At 38.9% G+C, this 20,095-nt stretch overlaps 1 protein-coding gene across 1 annotated transcript in view; it reads left to right on the forward strand.

Moving 5' to 3' along the window:
• Window positions 1-2,362: 2,362 nt before the first annotated feature.
• slc1a3.S (solute carrier family 1 member 3 S homeolog) overlaps window positions 2,363-20,095 on the forward strand; it is a 46,040-nt gene continuing 28,307 nt past the window's right edge. Inside the window, exons 1-3 of the mRNA XM_018244526.2 lie at window positions 2,363-2,491; window positions 6,800-7,073; window positions 14,962-15,099. Of these exons, the coding sequence (XP_018100015.1) occupies window positions 6,893-7,073; window positions 14,962-15,099 (319 nt within the window). The 5' untranslated portion in view covers window positions 2,363-2,491; window positions 6,800-6,892. The remainder of the gene's footprint in view (window positions 2,492-6,799; window positions 7,074-14,961; window positions 15,100-20,095) is intronic.

Consider the following 20,095-nt stretch of genomic DNA (forward strand, 5'->3'; position numbering starts at 1 on the left):
TTTTAATTTACTAACTGGCACATTTGACTTGTATTATATCAGCATCTGGGAATCCCAGTGGTATTCAAACTTTTTATTTTTTTGTAGCCACAGCTTTGAAGGCCCATATTTATTGTATTTATTTAGTTATTTACTAATATATTCTGGAGTATCTAGAATATCAAATAAGCATTGATGCCATATTTATCTCATTTGACTTGAAAGCTGGGTATGCAGGGGTATCTAGCAAAGCATATTGACTTTCCCCCTAAATTTTCCCATAACTGACCTTTAGAGGAGAAGGAAAACTACCGAAGCAGTTTATTGCCAATAGATTAGCCACAATGCAAGCTATACCACTATGTTTATTCTGCAGAATGCTTTACCATACCTGAGTAAACAGCTCTAGAAGCTCTCTTTGTTTGTTTAGGATAGCAGCTGCCATATTAGCTTGGTGTGACATCACTCTCCCTGCTCACTCATAGCTCTGGGCTTAGATTACAGCAGGGAGGGGAGAAGGGAGGGAGAGAGGAGCAAACTGAGCATGCTCAAGCCCTAGCCCTAGGCTAGAGTTTAGCTTTTCCTGTAAATCCCAAATCTTCCTGCAGTGATAATTACTTTAAAAAAAAAAAATGGTGGTTTCTTACAAGGGAAAAAGGTTGCCTGTGATAGGTCTACAGTGTATGAGTCATTCTGATTGCTGCGGCAATTAATATTAATCAAGACAGGAGGGATCGCAACATTGAAACTGTGAGCACTTTAGGACTGCAAAAAAAGATGCTGGTTCTGCGCTTGGGCAATCGTTCATATACCAGTACAAGTTTTGGGTTAGAATTGGACACTATAAACTACATGCAGTCGTAGAAAGGAAACTCTGGGAATGGCTTAGGCAATCGCCCATCGCCAATACATTCCACGTATTCATGCAAAAGCTGCTTTGTTGTGCCATTTACACAGTGATTCCAAGTATCCCTAAAAGGCAATAATTGGAGACAATTATCGTGTGTTAAAAAAATACAAGTGCTTGTCACTATATTTCTGTTTATCCCCTATAGTGGTGCTACTGCAAGAAATGGTTCTGTCATTGAAAAAAAATAACTTTTTGCTTTTAAAAATGTTAAAGGAGGAGGAAAGGCTAAAACTAAGTAAGCTTCATCAGAAAGGTGTATATAAATATACCAGTAAACCCTCAAAGTAATGCTGCTCTGAGTCCTCAAAAGAAACCACAGAATTTCTTTCCTTCTATTGTGTACACATGGGCTTCTGTATCAGACTTCCTGTTTTCAGCATAAACCTCCAGGGCTTGGGCTTGAGCATGCTCAGTTTGCTCCTCTCTCCCTCTCTCCCCTCCCTGCTGTAATCTGAGCCCAGAGCTATGAGTGAGCAGGGAGGGACTCAGGCAGGAAGTGATGTCACAACAAGCTAATATGTCAACTGCTATCCTAAACCAACAGAGAGAGCTTCTAGAGCTTTTTACTCAGGTATGGAAAAACATTCTACAGAATAAATATTGCATTCTAGCTTGTACTATTGCAGCTAATCTATTGGCAATAAATGCCTCCATAGCTTTCCTTCTCCTTTAAGAATATCATTTTTCCATGCATTGAAAAGACATTGAAACTTTTTTGATCTGCAACAAAAATGATCATTCTCTGTTGTTTAATAGTCTTTCTTTAGGGGGTTATTTATCAAAATCCAAATTTATCTCACAATATTTGAAAAGCCATTCTGACCAAATCCACACATTACATTTTCCCAAAAAATTCTTGTGCAACAGTCTTGCTAAGATCGTTAAAAAAAAAGCTGAATCTGCAACGTTTTTGGATTTGACGCCCAAATACCGCAACTTTTTTGCATTCGAGTTAAGAATACCACTACTTTTCGGAAACCCAGCGCAAATCACGATGACTTCGAGACATCTGTCATTGACTTCTACAGGGCAGGTCTGAGATGGAGTACTTTTTTATTTGGACTTTTAACACCATTGGGGTTTAATAAATCATGAAAAATTCTAGGTTTTTTTGGAGGTTTTCCCCTTAAAAAGTTCAATCAGAAAAAATCAAATTTTGATAAATAACCCGTATGTGTTAGCAGGATTTCCAGACTCTCAGTTGGTTAATTTAGCCTAAATCCAAGCTTTCACTAATGTGCCATTTTTCTCACTCTCTATTCTACCTGGACACTCATTTTGCATTTCTAATAGAGCACAACTGACAGCGTGAAAATGGTCTGAATTAACAAGAAACATGGGAAAAAAAAACCCACACACAGATAACAAAGATAGGAGGTCTGGCTTATTTATACTGGGGCGAATCAATATTCCAGACACTCCGCTTCTGCGCTCCTGTTGGCTGAATTTTCCCCCCTTATGTTGTGCAGTCCCATCCCACTTTCTTAAGTCAGAGAGCAGCAGTAAAGTGAAGGTTTGAGTTCACATAATCACTGTCCTCCCTGTGCTTCTGCTGCTAAACACTCCACATCCCTCAGCTCCTGTTTCCCTGTCTGGATAAAGGTGAGTGAACGCTTATCCTTTCTGCCTCCTCTAAAGTGCATTTTGCTCTGCTCTGATCACGATTTAAGTTAAATCTGCGTTTCAGTGACTCTGGGACATACAAAATACTTTCTACTGCAAACTTCAGAGAGGAATTTGGAATGCAAAATAATCCAGCTATTTCCGATCCCCTTTAAAATCTGTTTATCCTAATTCCAGTAAAGGGATTCACCTAGTTACCACTGGCAAACAATAATTACGAGAAACCTGCCGTAATTGGGGATTTTAATGAGCCAAGCACGAGTTCATGGAACATGTGCATTCCTTAAAAATCACGCTCTGATTAGATTTAATAGAATTTCCCCAAAACAATTCGTTCATTATTTTACAAGAATGAAACCCAATATCCAGCTTTGAAATAGATTCCCCTTTTCCAGGCAATGCATTATATTGTTATAGTGTTTGTGCAGGGCAAGAGCTCCAGTAGCTGATTCACTGTTTCCATGAGCTTCACTGGGAAATGAGTTATTAGGAATTGATAAGGTTTTGTGAATATAAGGTGTACATTGGTAGAGATTTAACACTATTAGGGGGTTATTTATCAAGGTCCGAATTTATCTCAGTATTTCTAATATCCAACTTCGAGCAACTCCGAATTCCCGAATGGACCTTATTTATGAAGTAAAAAATCTGAAAAAAAAGGGTCGGGCAAAACTCCGAAAACTTCTGAGCTTTCCCCGAAAACTCAGAATTGTTCGGAGTTTTCCGCAAAAACGAAGATTTTTTCAGAGTTTTCTGCTCCAAATCCCTGAAATCTTCGGATATCGGTACAGACATCAGGACAGACACTGGGACCTTCCCCATTGACTTATACGGGACCACGAGAGATTTTAGATGCTGGGGTTTCGGATTCTGAGTTTTAGACCATCGGACTTTAATAAATCTCAAATAATTCGTATTTTTTTTTTGCTCTGAAAACTACGAATTATTCGAGGTTCAAATATTCGGAGCTTGATAAATAACCCCGTTACTGTGGCTTTTCCCAAGGATTATGTTCTTCTTAAACTAAAGCAACAGTCAGTCTCGATTATGGCGACTTTTGAATGGAACTAGTTATTGGAATTCAAGTCTGGTGAACCTATAGTACAGGTATGGGACCTGGGTCTTTCCTGATAACGGGTCTTTCCGTAATTTGGATCTTTACACCTTAAGTCTACTAGAAAATCATATAAACATTAAATATACCCAATAGGCTGGTTTTGCTTCCTATAAGGGTGAATTATATCTTAGTTGGGATCAAGTAAAATATATTGTTTTATTACTATAGAGAAAAAGGAAATAATTTTCAACATTTTGGATTATTTGATTATATTGGAGTCTATGGGAGACTTCTGGATAATGGGTTTCCAGATAACGGATCATATATATATATATATATATATATATATATATATATATTATATATATATATATATATATATATATAGTTTGGAAAAATATTTAGTGGGTTCTGGTTTCAAAAACAGGATTCCAGCTGGGAGCACATGAATATAGATAGTGTCTGTTGGTATTTATTGAAATAGTGAAAATATTCTGCTGGTATCAGATTTAGCTTTCACTGGACAAACATCTACTTATACAAACAAAAAAAGAACTTGTGGAATGGCTGATGGAAAAGTTAGATGAACAATTTGCGGAGAATTTAATAAAAAAAAAAGAAAAATAGGAAAATATAGTGTAGTTGTGCTATAATACAATTACAATTAAGAACATTTCTATACAGGTATGGGACCTGTTATCCAGAATGTTCGGGACCAGGGGTTCTCCGGCTAACAGATCTTTCCGTAATTTGGATTTTTATACCTTTTTCTACTAGAAATCATCTAAACATTAAATAAACCCAATAGGCTAGTGTTGCCTCCAATAAGGATTAATTATATCTTAGTTGGGATCAAGTACAAAGTACTGTTCAATTATTACAGAGAATAATTTTTAAAAATGAGGATAATTTAGATAAAATGAAGTATATGGGAAACAGAATTTCCTCAATTTGCAGCTTTCTGGATAATGGGTTTCTGGATAATATATCCCACACCTGTATTAATAGATATGTTTCTATGTAGCTACCAAACTCAATAATATCACAAATGGTTAAACAAATGTATGCGCAGGATCTATTCACGTGCGGATTGTGCAGAGAGCATCTTGTAAAGCGAATATACTAGTTGAACTGTTTCGAATTACCAACAGATACAAGATTCCATTCTATAGTCCTCTGGCTAAAAATCTGAAGAGACAGGTGAAAATGTTCTGCAGCTGTCTCACAAGCAAAGTTCAGTCAATGTTATTATGGTCTAGAAATCTTTTAAATAGAAAGGCGGGGGGAGGGGACTGCAAATGTATTTATTCCCAAATTATAATTTATCTTGAATCTTGCATTAAAACAGGACAAAATTGCTATTACAGGTATGGGATCCGTTATCCGGAAACCTGTTATTCAGAAAGTTCTGAATTACGGAAAGGCCGTCTCCCATAGATTCCATTTTATCCCAATTTTTAAAAATGATTTCCTTTTTCTCTGTAATAATAAAACAGTAGCTTGTACTTGATCCCAACTAAGATATAATTAATCCTTATTGGAAGCAAAACCAGCCTATTGGGTTTATTTAATGTTTACATGATTTTCTAGTAGACTTAAGGTATGAAGATCCAAATAACAGAAAGATCCATTATCTGGAAAACTGGAAAACCCCATGTCCCGATCATTCTGGAATACAGGTCCCATACCTGAACTTGATCCCAACTAAGATATAATTAATCCTTACTGGAAGCAAAATCAGCCTATTGTTTTTTTTTTAATGTTTATATGATTTTCTAGTAGACATGATATGAAGATCCAAATTAAATAAAGATCCATTATCCGGAAAGCCCCAGGTCCTGAGCATTCTGGATAACAGGTCCCATACCTGTAATTGTTGCCCAAGTTGCCTACAGGCAGTACGGTATCAAAGAATTTAAAGTTGCAGCATAAGTATACTGTGTTTCCGTAAAAGTGTTTATATATAGAAAGTCTGCCTTTATTTCCTTACAGGTTTGTTTAAATCTTTCGGAGAGAAACTGAAATAGAAACGGAAAATATAAATTTGAATTCCAAAAATATTTTCAGTACCTTTTATACAAAGTCCTTATTCCTTCTCATCGTAATTGTTAGTTAGAATCTATCTGTCCTGCGATATTGCTGAAATACTAGAATACCTTGGTTCCTCTTTAGTACTTGGTTATCAAACAGTAAAAGGACTGATAGGCTGATGTCCTAACCACTAGTCAACATGAATGTCAGATTTGGTTTCTTATAGGAGGATGAGCCAAGCTCTTGATCAATCAACTCCTTAAAGGATAAGTAAACCTTTAAAATAAGTGAATATAAAATTGATGAGGGGGCTATTCTAAGCACTTTTGTAATGTACATTCATTATTTATTCCAAGATATTAAAGGATACATGTACTGTTAATATGAATGAATTTAGTTACAACAGCGCCACCTGCTGGTCATTTCCCCACCAGTCTGACCACCAAGTAGTCAAGGAAGTTGTCAGGAGAAAGAAAGAGGCTGCTCTGATGTTCTTCTGCTTAGGGAAAAAAAATAGAAACCTTTCTCAAATCTTTCCCATGAGTGGATTCTTTCTTTCTCCTGACAAAATCCTTGACTACTTGGTGGTCAGACTAGTGGAAAAATGACCAGCAGGTGGCGCTGTTGTAACAAAATGCATTCATATTAACAGTACATGTATCCCTTAATATCTTGGAATTTAAAAATAATAAATAGTGAATGTACATTGCAAACGACTATGAAAGGGACTAGCACTAGCAAAGGGACTAGCACCCTCGTCAATTTTACATTCACTTATTTTAAAAGTTTACTTATCCTTTAAACAACATATTAAAAGTTTCCTAACTAAGGAGGCACCAAATGCATTATTTGGGATTCGGCCGAATCCCTGAATTCTTTGTGAAAGATTTGGCCGAAAATCTGAATCCTAATTTGCGTATGTAAATTAGGGGCAGGAAAGGAAAAGGTAGAATTTTTTTTTTACTTTGTGATAAAAACTCACGTGCTTTCCCTTCCCACAACTAATTTACATATGCAAATTAGGATTTGGATTTGGTTAGGTCAGGCACAAGGATTCTGGGCAAATTCAAATCCTGCTGAAAAAGGCCAAATCCCAAACCGAAACCTGGATTTGGTTCATCCCTTCTTTAAACATTAAGTTTTATAGTTGGATGTCATGTTTGAAGCTAACAGTGACAAGTTCTTCATTTGTGTTCCAGTTCTTGCTACTCAGCCTAGTCCCTTTCATCATCCACTGGAAGTTTTAGCAGCAATTTAATCCCAACAAGAGGCATTTAAAGGGGAAGAAGAAGATGACTAAAAGCAACGGGGAAGATCCACGTTCAGGGAACAGGATGGAACGCTTCCAGGAAGGGGTTCGCCAGCGTTCACTGATGGCCAAAAAAAAGATGCAGAACATAACAAAAGATGATGTGAAGAGTTTCTTCAAGCGGAATGGCTTTGTTCTTTTTACTGTCTTCGCTGTCATTATTGGTAAGTGGTTGAATAGTCCATTGAAATCTGAAGGCTGTTTATTCCACATTCATGTACAAGTTTGCTTACTAACACTCAGTAGGCTCGTGCTATTATTGAGTCTCATGTGAAGTTTTAAAGAAATATATAAAGATACAACTGGAAGAGTAGTAACTGAAGTTGGGAAATAGAAGCATTGGAATGTACAGCTGTATATTGTGTGATAAATACATCCATGGAAAAGATGTGACGTGCGAATTTGTCCCGTTTCGCTATGAAGATTCCCCGCTTAACGGAGAAAAATTCATGAAACGTGAAATTTGATGTCAAATCTGTCAATTTTGCGTCCAAGATTTTTTGACTCTGGCGATGTTTTGCCAATTTATTCGCCGGTGCCGAAATGTGGAAATTCGCCACAAATTGCCGAATTTATTCGCCCATCACTAACGGTGACTAATATTCTAACTTGCATGCACGCTCTACACACAAATGCAACATAAATAAGAGGTCAGGCAAAATAAATTCATCGGCTTCCTATTTGTTTATAAATACTTAATATAGTTTCTTCAATTTTTTAAACATAAGCTGATGCTAAGTGTCAATAAAACTGGCACCGGTCTAACTTTGTTTTTTTTTTCCTGTGCCTTAGAACCAGTCACAGTTAATCAGTTTGGCTGGTTAGGTTTTTCTCTTAAAGGGGAACTATCACTAAAATAAAAATTAATATAAGCTTCGGCATACTGAAATAAGAAACTTTCTGAATGCAATCAATTAAATATTCTGCATTGTTTCTGAAATAATTAAGTTTATATTCACTATTCCTCTCTCAGCATCTGTTTCTCTTCATTCTCTCTAAATGCAGCAGTTGGGTGTCAGATAATCACTGACAATAACATCCAATATATCTTATAGGGGGCTCCTTTTGCCTAGAAGATGTATTAGAGGTCACTCTATTAAAATCACCAGACATCATGTCTCTCTACATGCAGGATTTGTGCAAAAGTCAGTTATTTTGTTACATTTTGTTTGTACTGGAATCAGTTATTTGAGTGAGCTCTAATACATCTGCTAGGAAAGGAGCCTCCCTATAAGATATATTGGATCTAACTGTCAATGATTATCTGACACCCAACTGCTGCATGAAGACAGAATGAAGAGAAACAGATGCTGAGAGAGGAATAGTGAACATAAACTTGATTATTTCAGCAAGGATGCAGAATATTTAATTGATTATATTTACAAAGAGTCTTATTTCCGTATGCTGAAGCTTATATTAAATTTTCATTTTCGTGATAGTTCCCCTTTGAAGATTGTTTCTTATCATAGAGGCAAAAAGAATATAATATACAAAATATTGTTGTGGCCTGAAATGGTCCAGCCCTGGTCATGATCATGTCTTCAGTTCCATATAGAGTCAGGCAAAGGGATGTATTGGTGTCCCTAATATCTTGCTCCCTAACTGGTCTTACCATTGTCCGGTGTCTTCTACTTGCCCTTAACACTGTTGCATTCCATACTCGGTTACTACAATTAAGTTTCGAGGCTTTTAATTTGACCAGAGGAAATATCTTGTATCCCACAGGCTGCAAGAAGATATCAGTAGAAGTTCTTGCAGTGCCCCACCTTAGCTATCTCTGTTGGATTCACTCTGTCACGGTGCCACACCTCAGCTACTGAAATGTGACACTGTTCTTCCCAATGCCACGCCTAAACTATTGCCACCTGATACTTTCAGAACATGTCTCTGCTCCCGCAAGGCTTATTCATATTAACCAGCCTCTCTTAAACTTCTTTCCTCCAGGCCCTGTACAGATTAAGTAAAACACCAGAATCAAGTTTAACATATTATCAGTCAATGTTCCACAGGGCCCCATGAACTGCTGCACCCCAGCTTCTTGCCCCTGTAACTATGACATAGTTCTACAACTTCCTCCCACAGTTTTTACCCCAGTCACCAACTCTATCCTCTCTGTAACATCCATTGTATTGAATTAATGAAAGTGATTTTGTGGTTGCAGAAAATGTCATTTATTACATAATTGTTAGATATAAAAATGAAGCTCTGCTATAGTGATGTGCGAGCCGGCCTGATACCCATGGGACGCCCCTCATCTTTCTGGTCTCCCCGTCTGCCACCTCATACTGCTGGCTTCTGACTTCCAGGTTCCGGTTTTATAGCCGCATGCCTGCTAGACCCACCCCTTTTGTGACATCATTGGTGGGGCGAGTCTAAAGGAGCATGGAAGTCGGGCTCGGGCGGGCGTGGGTGGAGGGAGGCCGGATATTGGGCGGTTGTGGGTGGAAAAAAAACCCCGACCTGCACATCACTACTCTGCTACATATATGGTGCTAAACATAACAAAAGACTCCATGTATTCTATATAGCCCCACTTTTCCTTGTGGACAGGTATGCTCACAGTCAGAGACATAACTATAGAGGAAGCAGACCCTGTGGCTGCAGGGGGGGCCAGGAGGTATAGGGGCCCAATGAGGCCCTAATTAATGAGCAATTTCAATACATATCTTGGTAAAAGGACAATGTCTGGATATTTTGGGGGCCCTAAAATGAATTTGCTATGGGGCCCAGTAATATCTAGTTATGTCAAGAAATTCATGATACTTTTCTCCAGGTTATGGCTGGTGTAAAAATGACCACTGTACCCTAAAATGTAGCCACTGACTTGTTCATACCTATAATGGAATGGTTTTCTGGTATCTCCAAGTACAGGTTCTAATGTATAGCGCAGGAGAACACAAGGTAGATGGTGAGCTGTTGACAAATAGATGACTGCAGGTGACCATTGTCCACACACAAAACACACAATTAAAATTAGTCTATGGACTCTCATTTTTGACATCACCCCAATAACACAAGTGGTTTTTGGGTAATGCTATTATAACACAACTTAAAAGGCTGTAAGAATTGATAAGAAATGTGCCTGAGAAACCAAGAACACTGGATCTTAGGCAAGACTTCAACTGCAAGTCAATAATAGCTTGATAGAAGTTCAATGTGAGGCAACTTCGGGCGACTTCAGAAGCGATCCGAGTGCCATCCTGCCGGCAGGAGGGCAACACGGGAGATTAGTCGCCCGAAGAATAGGTGATTTGTCGCTGGGCGACTATTCTCCCACAAATATCATCGTGTGCCTCTACCCTAAAGGCACGGACACACGCAAAGATTCGGGGAGATTTAGTCTCCCGGCGACTAATTACCTCTTTTTCAGACGACTAATCTCCCAGAAAAGCCTTCCCGTTGGCTAGAATCTAAATCAACGGCAGGATGTCTGTCGAAGCACTTTGTTTTCCGAAGCCGCCCAAAGTTTTCCCGTGGTAAGGCTTTTCGGGAGATTAGTCACCCGAAGAAGAGGCGATTAGTCGCCGGGCAACTAAATCTCCCCGAATTGTTGTGTGCCTGTGCCCTTAGTGCCTGAGCGTTTGCACCAGTAGCAGTCTTAAAGGAGCCCTTGTCTATATATTGGTGTTAATTAAAATGAATGGTAACTGCCATATGAATTGTATGGGCAAGGTAAATGAAATATTTCATTAAATAAGTCCTAAGCGCTAAAATGGATGCAAATTTGAGTGGCCATTAAAGGAGAACTAAAACTTTAAGGAGAACTAAACCCTAAAAAATGAATAAGGCTAGAAATGGCATATTTTATACAATGAATTTATTAAACCAGCATATAGATTCAGCATCTCTATAGCGGTAATGATCCAGACCTTTAAAGTTGTTTCCCATCTTGGATTTTGTTAGGCGTGTCTGTGACATTCACATGCTCAGTGGGCTCTGAGCAGCTGTCATGAAGCTAATCTTAGGGGTTGTCTTAAATTATCAAGCACAAAAGAAGATGGGGAGCTACTGGGGCATCTTATGAGACACAAATCTTGCCTGAAGTCCCTAAAGGGCTGTGGTTGCCTTGGGCTGGTATAGAAGCCCAAAACATAACATACAACATGTCTGCCCTATTTCTTTATTTAAGCTATAGTTCTCCTAAAGAAGTAGGGTAGAAATGTTGAACATTATGTTTTGGGGCCTGTAGCATCACCTTCTATGACAGGCAAACCTAATTTTCTGCTGGATAATTAGCAACGACCCCTAAACTTAGCTTCTCAACAGCTGCTCAGAGCCCCCTGAGCATTTGTGTGTTGCAGACACTCCTAACAAAACCCAAGATGGCAAACTCCTGTGACAACTTTAAAGAGATGCTGAACCCTTTAGGCTGGTCCAATAATTGGAGTAGATAAAATATGGTGCTGCTAGCCATATTCATTCATGTAGGGTTTAGTTCTCCTTTAATGCACAATGTCCAAACATGCTCATATGCTACTTGCAGCAAGCACCAGTGCACCTTCCCAGCTTTCTCTGATGAGCTGCCTACAACTTAATGCATGGATGCAAGTTAACCCGTATTATTGCCGGCAGACTAGACCTGCCTGTAATTCCGAATCCCTACTGACTTGCACCAAGTGGGCTGCATGCTGATGTAGTTATTGGGGGGTCATTGGCAGACATCCCAGATGAAAGTGGAAAAGCACAAAGGGGCACGGTGCAGTGAGAGTGGGTGCAAGCCTTGTCATTACCACCTTCCTGCAGATGCTTTTTAGTGAGCAACTGCTAATATGCCTGAATTCTAGAAAATACTGCACTGTGGGTAAAAAAACATAAAGATCTGCATCCGAAATTTGCACTTTGCAATTTGTCCTGCATTCGTAAATAAGCCCTTCTGGTCTGGTCAGCTGCTGGTATTGCATAAAATAATGGAAAGGACGACGTGCTTCTAGTCTCAAGTTATATTACAGTAAAACATTGATAAATAGTCTTTCCTAAAGTTAAGTGTAATTAGCCAATACATTTTAAAGGTATAAGAAAAGTTATTGCATTTTAGGAATTGTTTTGTCACCCCAGTCCTGCAGGAGGCGCTGTTAGAAAGTCGCTGACCTACAGCAGCTGTTCCCTTGTTGTATTACTCTGCTTCTCTTCCATAAATTAGATGCACAGCAATAGCCAAACCACCTCATTTACTACTATAGTGGCACCTCTTGGAACTTGCAGTTTGTTTATTGTGGTTTGGGAGAACAGGCACTTTGCTGTGCTGGCCTTGTGCCTTCACTAACTGTCATTTTCTAGCAAAGTTTTGCTATGCCAGCCCATTGCCCATAGAATTATTACTTGTTTAAATCTAACAGCAATATCACCCCTTGCCCCTAAAAAAAACACTCCCTCGTCACTTGATATTAAGGCAGGGATCCCCAACATTTTTACTTGTGAGCCACATTCAAATGTAAACAGAGTTGGGGAGCAACACAAGTATTCTAAATGTTCCTGGGGGTGCCAAATAAGGGCTGTGATTGGCTATTTTGTAAGCCCTATGGGGACTGGCAGCTACAGGAGACTCTGTTTGGCAGTACACCTGGTTTTTATTAATTTGCCTCCAAGCCTGGAATTCAAAAATAAGCACCTGCTTTGAGGCCCCTGGGTGCTCTTACCCCTCTGAAGGCAGCTTTTCACTACTCTCCGTATTTAGCATTGCTTCCCATTAGGGATGCACCGAATCCAGGATTCGGTTCGGATTCGGCCAGGATTCTGCCTTTTTCAGCAGGATTCTGATTCGGCCGAATCCTTCTGCCCGGCCGAACCGAATCTGGATCCTAATTTGCATATGCAAATTAGGGTAGGGGAGGGAAATCGCGTGACTTTTTGTCCCAAAACCAGGAAATAAAAAAATTTTCACCTTCCCACCTCTAATTCGCATATGCAAATTAGGATTTGGATTTGGTTCGGTATTCGGCCGGATCTCTCGCGAAGGATTCGGGGGTTTGGCCGAATCCAAAATAGTGGATTCGGTGCATCCCTACTTCCCATTAACGAAAATGTCAAAATCTTTTCTGGACTGATTAATCATATCAGTGGATCAGCCGCTAACAAAAACTGCTCTGCGGCTGTTAGAATAGCAATGCTAACATCTCATTGGCTGTTATGGCCTACCAGACCTGGGCAAAAAAATACTAGTCTTCCCATATTTTTATTTTTTTCCTTATTAATAATATTGGCATCAAGCATAAAATACCAGCCAGGTAGAAGCCCTAGTTGATCCTAATTATAACCCTTTACCTGCTGTTCAGGATTATGGTATCAGATACACATGAACGCTTTGTATTCCATTTATATTTGAAGTAAGACGATAGCAATATATGAGGGTACGGCTTATTGTGCTCAGAGGGTGCATTTACATACAGTAATACTTAAGAATGGCGGATACATACAGCTTGTTTTGCCATTGATAGGCATGAAAAGTTCCTCTGGGGGAGGGACTAAATTCCTAAACGTCTCTTAAAGGAACAGTTACACCAAAAAATACAAGTGGTTTAAAGCAATGACAATGTAATGTACTGTTGCCCTGCACTGGTAAAACGGGTGTGTTTGCTTCAGAAAAACAACTATAGTTTATATAAAAAAGCTGCTGTGTAGCCATGGGGGCAGCCATTCAAGCACAGGATACACAGTAGATATCAGATAAGTACTACTATAGTTTATATAAACAAACTGTTGTGTAGCCATGGGGGCAGCCATTCAAGCACGGGATACACAGTAGATAACAGATAAGTACTACTATAGTTTATATAAACAAACTGTTGTGTAGCCATGGGGGCAGCCATTCAAGCACAGGATACACAGTAGATAACATATAAGTACTACTATAGTTTATATAAACAAGCTGCTGTGTAGCCATGGGGGCAGCCATTCAAACACAGGATACACAGTAGAAAACACATAAGTACTACTATAGTTTATATAAACAAGCTGCTGTGTAGCCACGGGGGCAGCTATTCAAGCACAGAATACTCAGTAGATAACAGATAAGTGCTAAAGAATCCCATTGTATACTACAGAGCTTATCTGTTATCTGCTGTGTATCCAGAGCCTTTCTCCTTTTTCAGCTTTGAATGGCTGCCCCCATGGCTAGACAGCAGCTTGTAGTTTTTCTAAAGAAAATACACTAGTTCTACCAGGGCAGCTCAACAGTACATTCTATTGTAATTCCTTTAAAACAATTTACCTTTAAAGTGTTACTGCCTGGTAGCCAATCAGTGGAAACCAAGAGAGCTGAAAAGCAGGAAGTAGTGTTCTGGCTATTATGTTAGACATCCAGTCACTCCAGCCTTTATACATTACATTTTTGGCTAACTAACGGTATTAGACACATTTTTTATTTTGCACAGCCTATTTATTTACCCAGTTTTTATTTTTATACTGAACATTCCTTTAAGTTAACTTTTAGTATGTAATAGAAAGTCTAATTCTAAGCAACTTTTCTGGCATTCATTTTTTTTAATAGTTTTTGAATTACCTACCTTCTTCCTCTGACTCTTTCCAGATGAAAAGGGGGTCACTGACCCCATCTAAATAACAAATGCTCGTTAAGGCTACAGATTTATAATCGTAGCTACTTTTGATCACTCATCTTTCTATTCAGGCCTCTCCTATTCATATTGTAGTCTCTTATTTAATTCAATCCATAGTTTCTAGAGTCGTTTGGACCCTAGACCAGACTGATGAAATTGCAAATAGAGAGCTGCTGAATAAAAAGCTAAATAATTCAAAAACCACAAATAGTAAAAAAAAAATGAAAACCAATTGCAAATTGTCTCACAATATCATTATCGTGAGATACACCATACTAAAAGTAAATTTAACGGCGACCAACACCTTTAAGCATTAGTTCCGATCTTGAAGTCCACTGGCGACTAGTTTGATGTAACTGGTGTACCTGATAGTTAGAAGTGCCCTAATGAATATCTCTATTAGAGCAGCATTGGTGATTGGAGCTGTATTTGCTGTGTTATTGACTAGTATTGGTTTGACATGAGATGATCACATCCTTTCCTCTTCTGTTCCCTGTAGGAATCATCCTGGGATTTTCTGTCCGAAAGTATCACATGACGTTCAGAGAGATCAAGTACTTCTCCTTCCCAGGGGAGCTGCTCATGAGAATGCTGCAGATGCTGGTCCTCCCTCTGATTGTATCCAGCTTAGTGACAGGTAATCTCAAATTTTCAGAAAATATTACAATTCAAAGACTATTACAGGTATTGATCTGTTATCCGGAAATCTGTTATCCAGAAAGCTTCGACTTACAGAAAAGCCTTCTCTCATAGACTCCATTTTATCCAAATAATTCAAATTTTTAAAAATGATTTCTGTGTAATAATAAAATAAATAAATAATAAAAATTTTTTAAAAATGATTTCTGTGTAATAATAAAATAATAAATAATAAAATAAAAGAGTAGCTTGTACTTGATAATAAAAGAGTAGCTTGTACTTGATCCCACCACTAAGATATAATTAATCCTTATTGGAAGCAAAAGCAGCTTAATGGGTTTATTTGAAGTTTACATGATTTTCTAGTAGACTTGAGGTATGAAGATCCAAATTATGGAAAGATCCTTTATCTGGAAAACCCCTGGTCCCCAGCATTTTGGATAACAGGCCCCATACCTGTATATGTTTTAGGTTTTTCATTTTGTTGACCGTATCCCTTTAAATTGCCAGGTTGAGAAAGGGCACAATACAAAGGTGCAAAAATAATTAAAAAATATAGACATATTACAAATCTAAGAAGTATCCTAAAAGGAGAATAGGCCCAAGGTTCAATTGTGTCCACAGATCCCAGCCGGCTCCTACTTGTATCCCTCCAAGTCCGCAAAACTGTTACTGAAATAAAAAAGCCAGCGACAAAGGCGCGGGAGACAGACAAACAAGCAAATAGGGTAATATAGTTATAGGATGTTGCCACCTCTTGTGTGAGAAACAAACCACTTGTTTCACCATATATGTGTTACCCTCCTTTGCTATCGACCTCCACCAAAGGGTTAAAACAACTTTCCTTAAACACTTGTTTAGGTGGGTACTCACAAACAGGGAATATCAACTTGCACGTAAAAACATGAGGCGCTTCTTCTTGTATGAACTGTGAATCAACATGCAGCAGCGAATAGTGTAAAAATACCTTTTTAATATTATTAAAAACAAAGCTTAAAATGCACTCACATGGCAAAAGTTTAAAAAGAGCATATCTTTATGCACCGTCCACCTGGAGGCTCCCCCTATATGCACCAGTCCGCACAGAAAAGTCCCAGGTTCATCAGGCTTGGGAAGTTACGTGAGCGGTCGTTTGTGTACGTTCGTTCCTTGTGTACACCATCACAATCGGTTTCCACCGATAGGGGGGACACTTTGGTGCTTCACACTTTGTGCTTTCCTTCCAGTGTAGGATATAACGGTATCCCTATTGCTCCGCCGCTAACTCCCGACCCCAACCATCTTCATAACTAGCCACAAGCGATGTGTTTAGCCTGAGATACCAATTGCTTCGCTGGCATTCGAAGCAATTGGTATCTCAGGCTAAACACATCGCTTGTGGCTAGTTATGAAGATGGTTGGGGTCGGGAGTTAGCGGCGGAGCAATAGGGATACCGTTATATCCTACACTGGAAGGAAAGCACAAAGTGTGAAGCACCAAAGTGTCCCCCCTATCGGTGGAAACCGATTGTGATGGTGTACACAAGGAACGAACGTACACAAACGACCGCTCACGTAACTTCCCAAGCCTGATCAACCTGGGACTTTTCTGTGCGGACTGGTGCATATAGGGGGAGCCTCCAGGTGGACGGTGCATAAAGATATGCTCTTTTTAAACTTTTGCCATGTGAGTGCATTTTAAGCTTTGTTTTTAATAATATTAAAAAGGTATTTTTACACTATTCGCTGCTGCATGTTGATTCACAGTTCATACAAGAAGAAGCGCCTCATGTTTTTACGTGCAAGTTGATATTCCCTGTTTGTGAGTACCCACCTAAACAAGTGTTTAAGGAAAGTTGTTTTAACCCTTTGGTGGAGGTCAATATTACAAATCTAAGTTGATGACTACTGTGATTGGGGGTATAAAAGGGACATAATTAAAGGAGAACTAAACCCTGAAAATTGATACTGGTAAAAATGCCAAATATTTTATACGCTGAACTTATTGCACGAGGCTAAAGTTTCAGCTTGTCAATAGCAGCAATGATCCAGGACTTCAAACTTGTCACAGGGGGTCACCATCTTGGAAAGTGTCTGTGACACGCACATGCTCAGTGGGCTCTGAGCAGCTGTTGAGAAGCTAAGCTTAGGGCTCGTCACTAATTATCCAGCAGAAAATGAGCTTCCCCTTTAATATAAGCTGATGCTACAGGTTTGCTGATTATTAAATTCTGATGCTAATTGCACTGGTTTCTGTGCTGCCATGTAGTAATTATCTGTATTAATTACTAATCAGCCTTATATTGTGACATTTCTATTCTATGTGTACTGTATATTGTGAGTGGGTCCCTAAGCTCAGTAAGTGACTGCAGCACAGAGCATGTGCAGTGAATCAGCAGAAAAGAAGATGGGGAGCTACTGGGGCATCTTTGGAGACACAGATCTTTACTGCTAAAGGGCTGTGGTTGCCTTGGGCTGGTACAGAAGCACAAAACATAATGTACAACATTTCTAGCTACTTCTTTAGTCGACTTTTTCTGTTTGAGTTTTTTAGGGGGAAAACTCAAATTTTTGGAGATTTATTTTGCTTCAAAGCTACTAAAAATCAGAATCGAAATCATTTAAAAGTCAATGGCAGGTGTCCCTATAACAATTATGTTCGATAATTCAGTTTTCTGGCATGAAATCGAAAAAGTGGCAAGATTCTATTTGACGCATGATTTTGCTGTAACTTTTTCCCCGCAATTACTTTTTTCATTTGGATTTATTGGTAAATTAAAGGGCTTCGGGTTTGGGAGTTTGGTCAAAATAATTTTTATTTATATAGTGAGAAAAAGTAGAGTATTTTAAAATAACTCCCTAAATCTTGTAGAGTATATTTTACCCTTTAACATATTCCCTTTATTAGCATATCACTTGAACTGTTGTTGCATCTCCGTCCCACCTGCAATGAGTTATCTGCAGTCGTCTGAAGCAGAAGTTCAGTGATAGAGACAGAGGCTCATCTGATGGATTGAGTTTAGCATAGAGGCCCTGAATGGATGCGCTTGTTTTCGAGGCATTATTGGCGGTGATTCAGTGAGGAATGCTCATTGTCCGGTCCATTGTCCTATAGATTTACAAGATTTGGGGTGATTTACATGATATCCTTCTCCCTTGAAAGGAAAAAAAAAGAATTGCACAACCCTCCCTTATTTTAAGCCATTAAAATAGCTGTTGATGGTGTTATACAATGCTTTCCATCAGATAGAGGAAATCTAAATACGAGATTTAAGTAAAATGTTGAAATATTATTAGTCTTGGCTAGGGATCGGCGAATTTTTTCGCCTCGTTTCGCTGAAAAAATGATGCCCATAGACTTGTATGGCGGCGTGCGTCCAAAAAAAAACACACGACAAAATGTTTTTGACGCCCATAGACTTTAATGGGCATCTGCGACATTTCGCCGGTGGGGAATTTTTGATGAAACGGGTCAAATTCCCCCATCCCTAGTCTTGGCTCTACGTTGTTGTATTTGTGATTGAAATATTTGACTATATAACCAGCTAGATGCAATTGCAAACCCTATAGGATGTGAGATAATAATTTTATATCATGCGATGGCATACCTCCCAACTGTCCCGTTTTTAGTGGGACAGTCCCTCTTTTGACAGCTCAACCCGCAGTCCCACCTTCGTACTGGAAAACCCCGTTTTTCTCTGCACTGAACAGCTAGAAAAAGAAACAAAGTTTCTAACTTAATTGGCTTTTGGCAGAGAGCCCAGAACAGCCACAGCTGCAGATAAGATACTTTTGTAACAATTTCTAGATAAGTAAATAAGTCATTGTAACAATATAAGATAACATGTCCCTTGGGAGAAGTCAGACTCACAGCTTAAAAGGCAATTCACCTTCATTAGCAAAACTGTAATAACTGAAAAGAAACCACAGAATTATGTTCAAACTTTCATAACTTGCCAAATTTTGTAAAATGAACATGGTAATTAGAGGGGTGTGGCCACAAAGTCGGCATGGTAAAAACTTTTTTGTCCCTCTTTTTATTTCAGAAATGTTGGGAGGTATGGGGTGGTTGAAATACCTGCCTTTTGCAAATATGGATATTAGTAACTTTAAAGGGGTGGTTCACATTTAAAGGGGAACCCCATAAAAACATAACTTAAGCTTTTTAAAAAATAAACATAATTTCAAGCAACTTTGCAATATACATCAATTAAACAATATGCAGATTTCTAATGGTTTCTGTCAGTTCCCTAAGCCTAGCCCCCTGCTCTCCTGCTGATCTGTCTGACAACTTTGCTGAGCTGTCTGACTACTGTTACTTTGTATCAGCAGCCATCTGTCCTTAGCCTGCATCCTCCAAACCCTACAATTCCCAGCACATGTGATTTCAATAAGGAAGATCCCAGTGCAATGCATTGTGGGTTATGTAGTTCCTGCATGCTGTCTGTAAGCTGTGGAGTAGTTGTTACAATTTGTAACATCAGTGTTTAGTCCCTCCTTCCCTGCCAGGCTTTCAAATGATGCAGAAAGAGAAGAACTGTTAAACAGCTGGATTTCAGCATAGAAAATGGCATTTATTCATACTTTTTGTGCTCTGATAAACTTTAGTCACTCTTTACTGCTGTACTGCAAGTTTGAGTGGTATCACCCCTCTACCTTTCTCCATCCAGCAGCCTAACAGAACAATGGGAAGGTAACTAGATAACAGCTCCCTAACACAAGATAACAGCTCTCTGGTAGATCTAAAAACAACACTTAATAGTAAAAGCCAAGTCCCACTGAGACTGATTCAGTTACATTAAGTAGGATAAATAACAGCCTGCCAGAAAGTAGTTCCATCCTAAAGTGCAGGCACAAGTCACATGACTGGGGCAGCTGGGAAACTGACAATATGTCTAGCCCCATGCCAGATTTCAAAATTGAATATTAAAAAATCAGTTTGCTCTTTTGAGAATTGGATTTCAGTGCAGAATTCTGCTGGAGTAGCACTATTAACGGATGTGTTTTTTTTTAAA

The sequence above is a fragment of the Xenopus laevis genome, chromosome 1S (genome assembly GCF_017654675.1).
Source record: "Xenopus laevis strain J_2021 chromosome 1S, Xenopus_laevis_v10.1, whole genome shotgun sequence".
NCBI classification, from domain to species: domain Eukaryota; kingdom Metazoa; phylum Chordata; class Amphibia; order Anura; family Pipidae; genus Xenopus; species Xenopus laevis.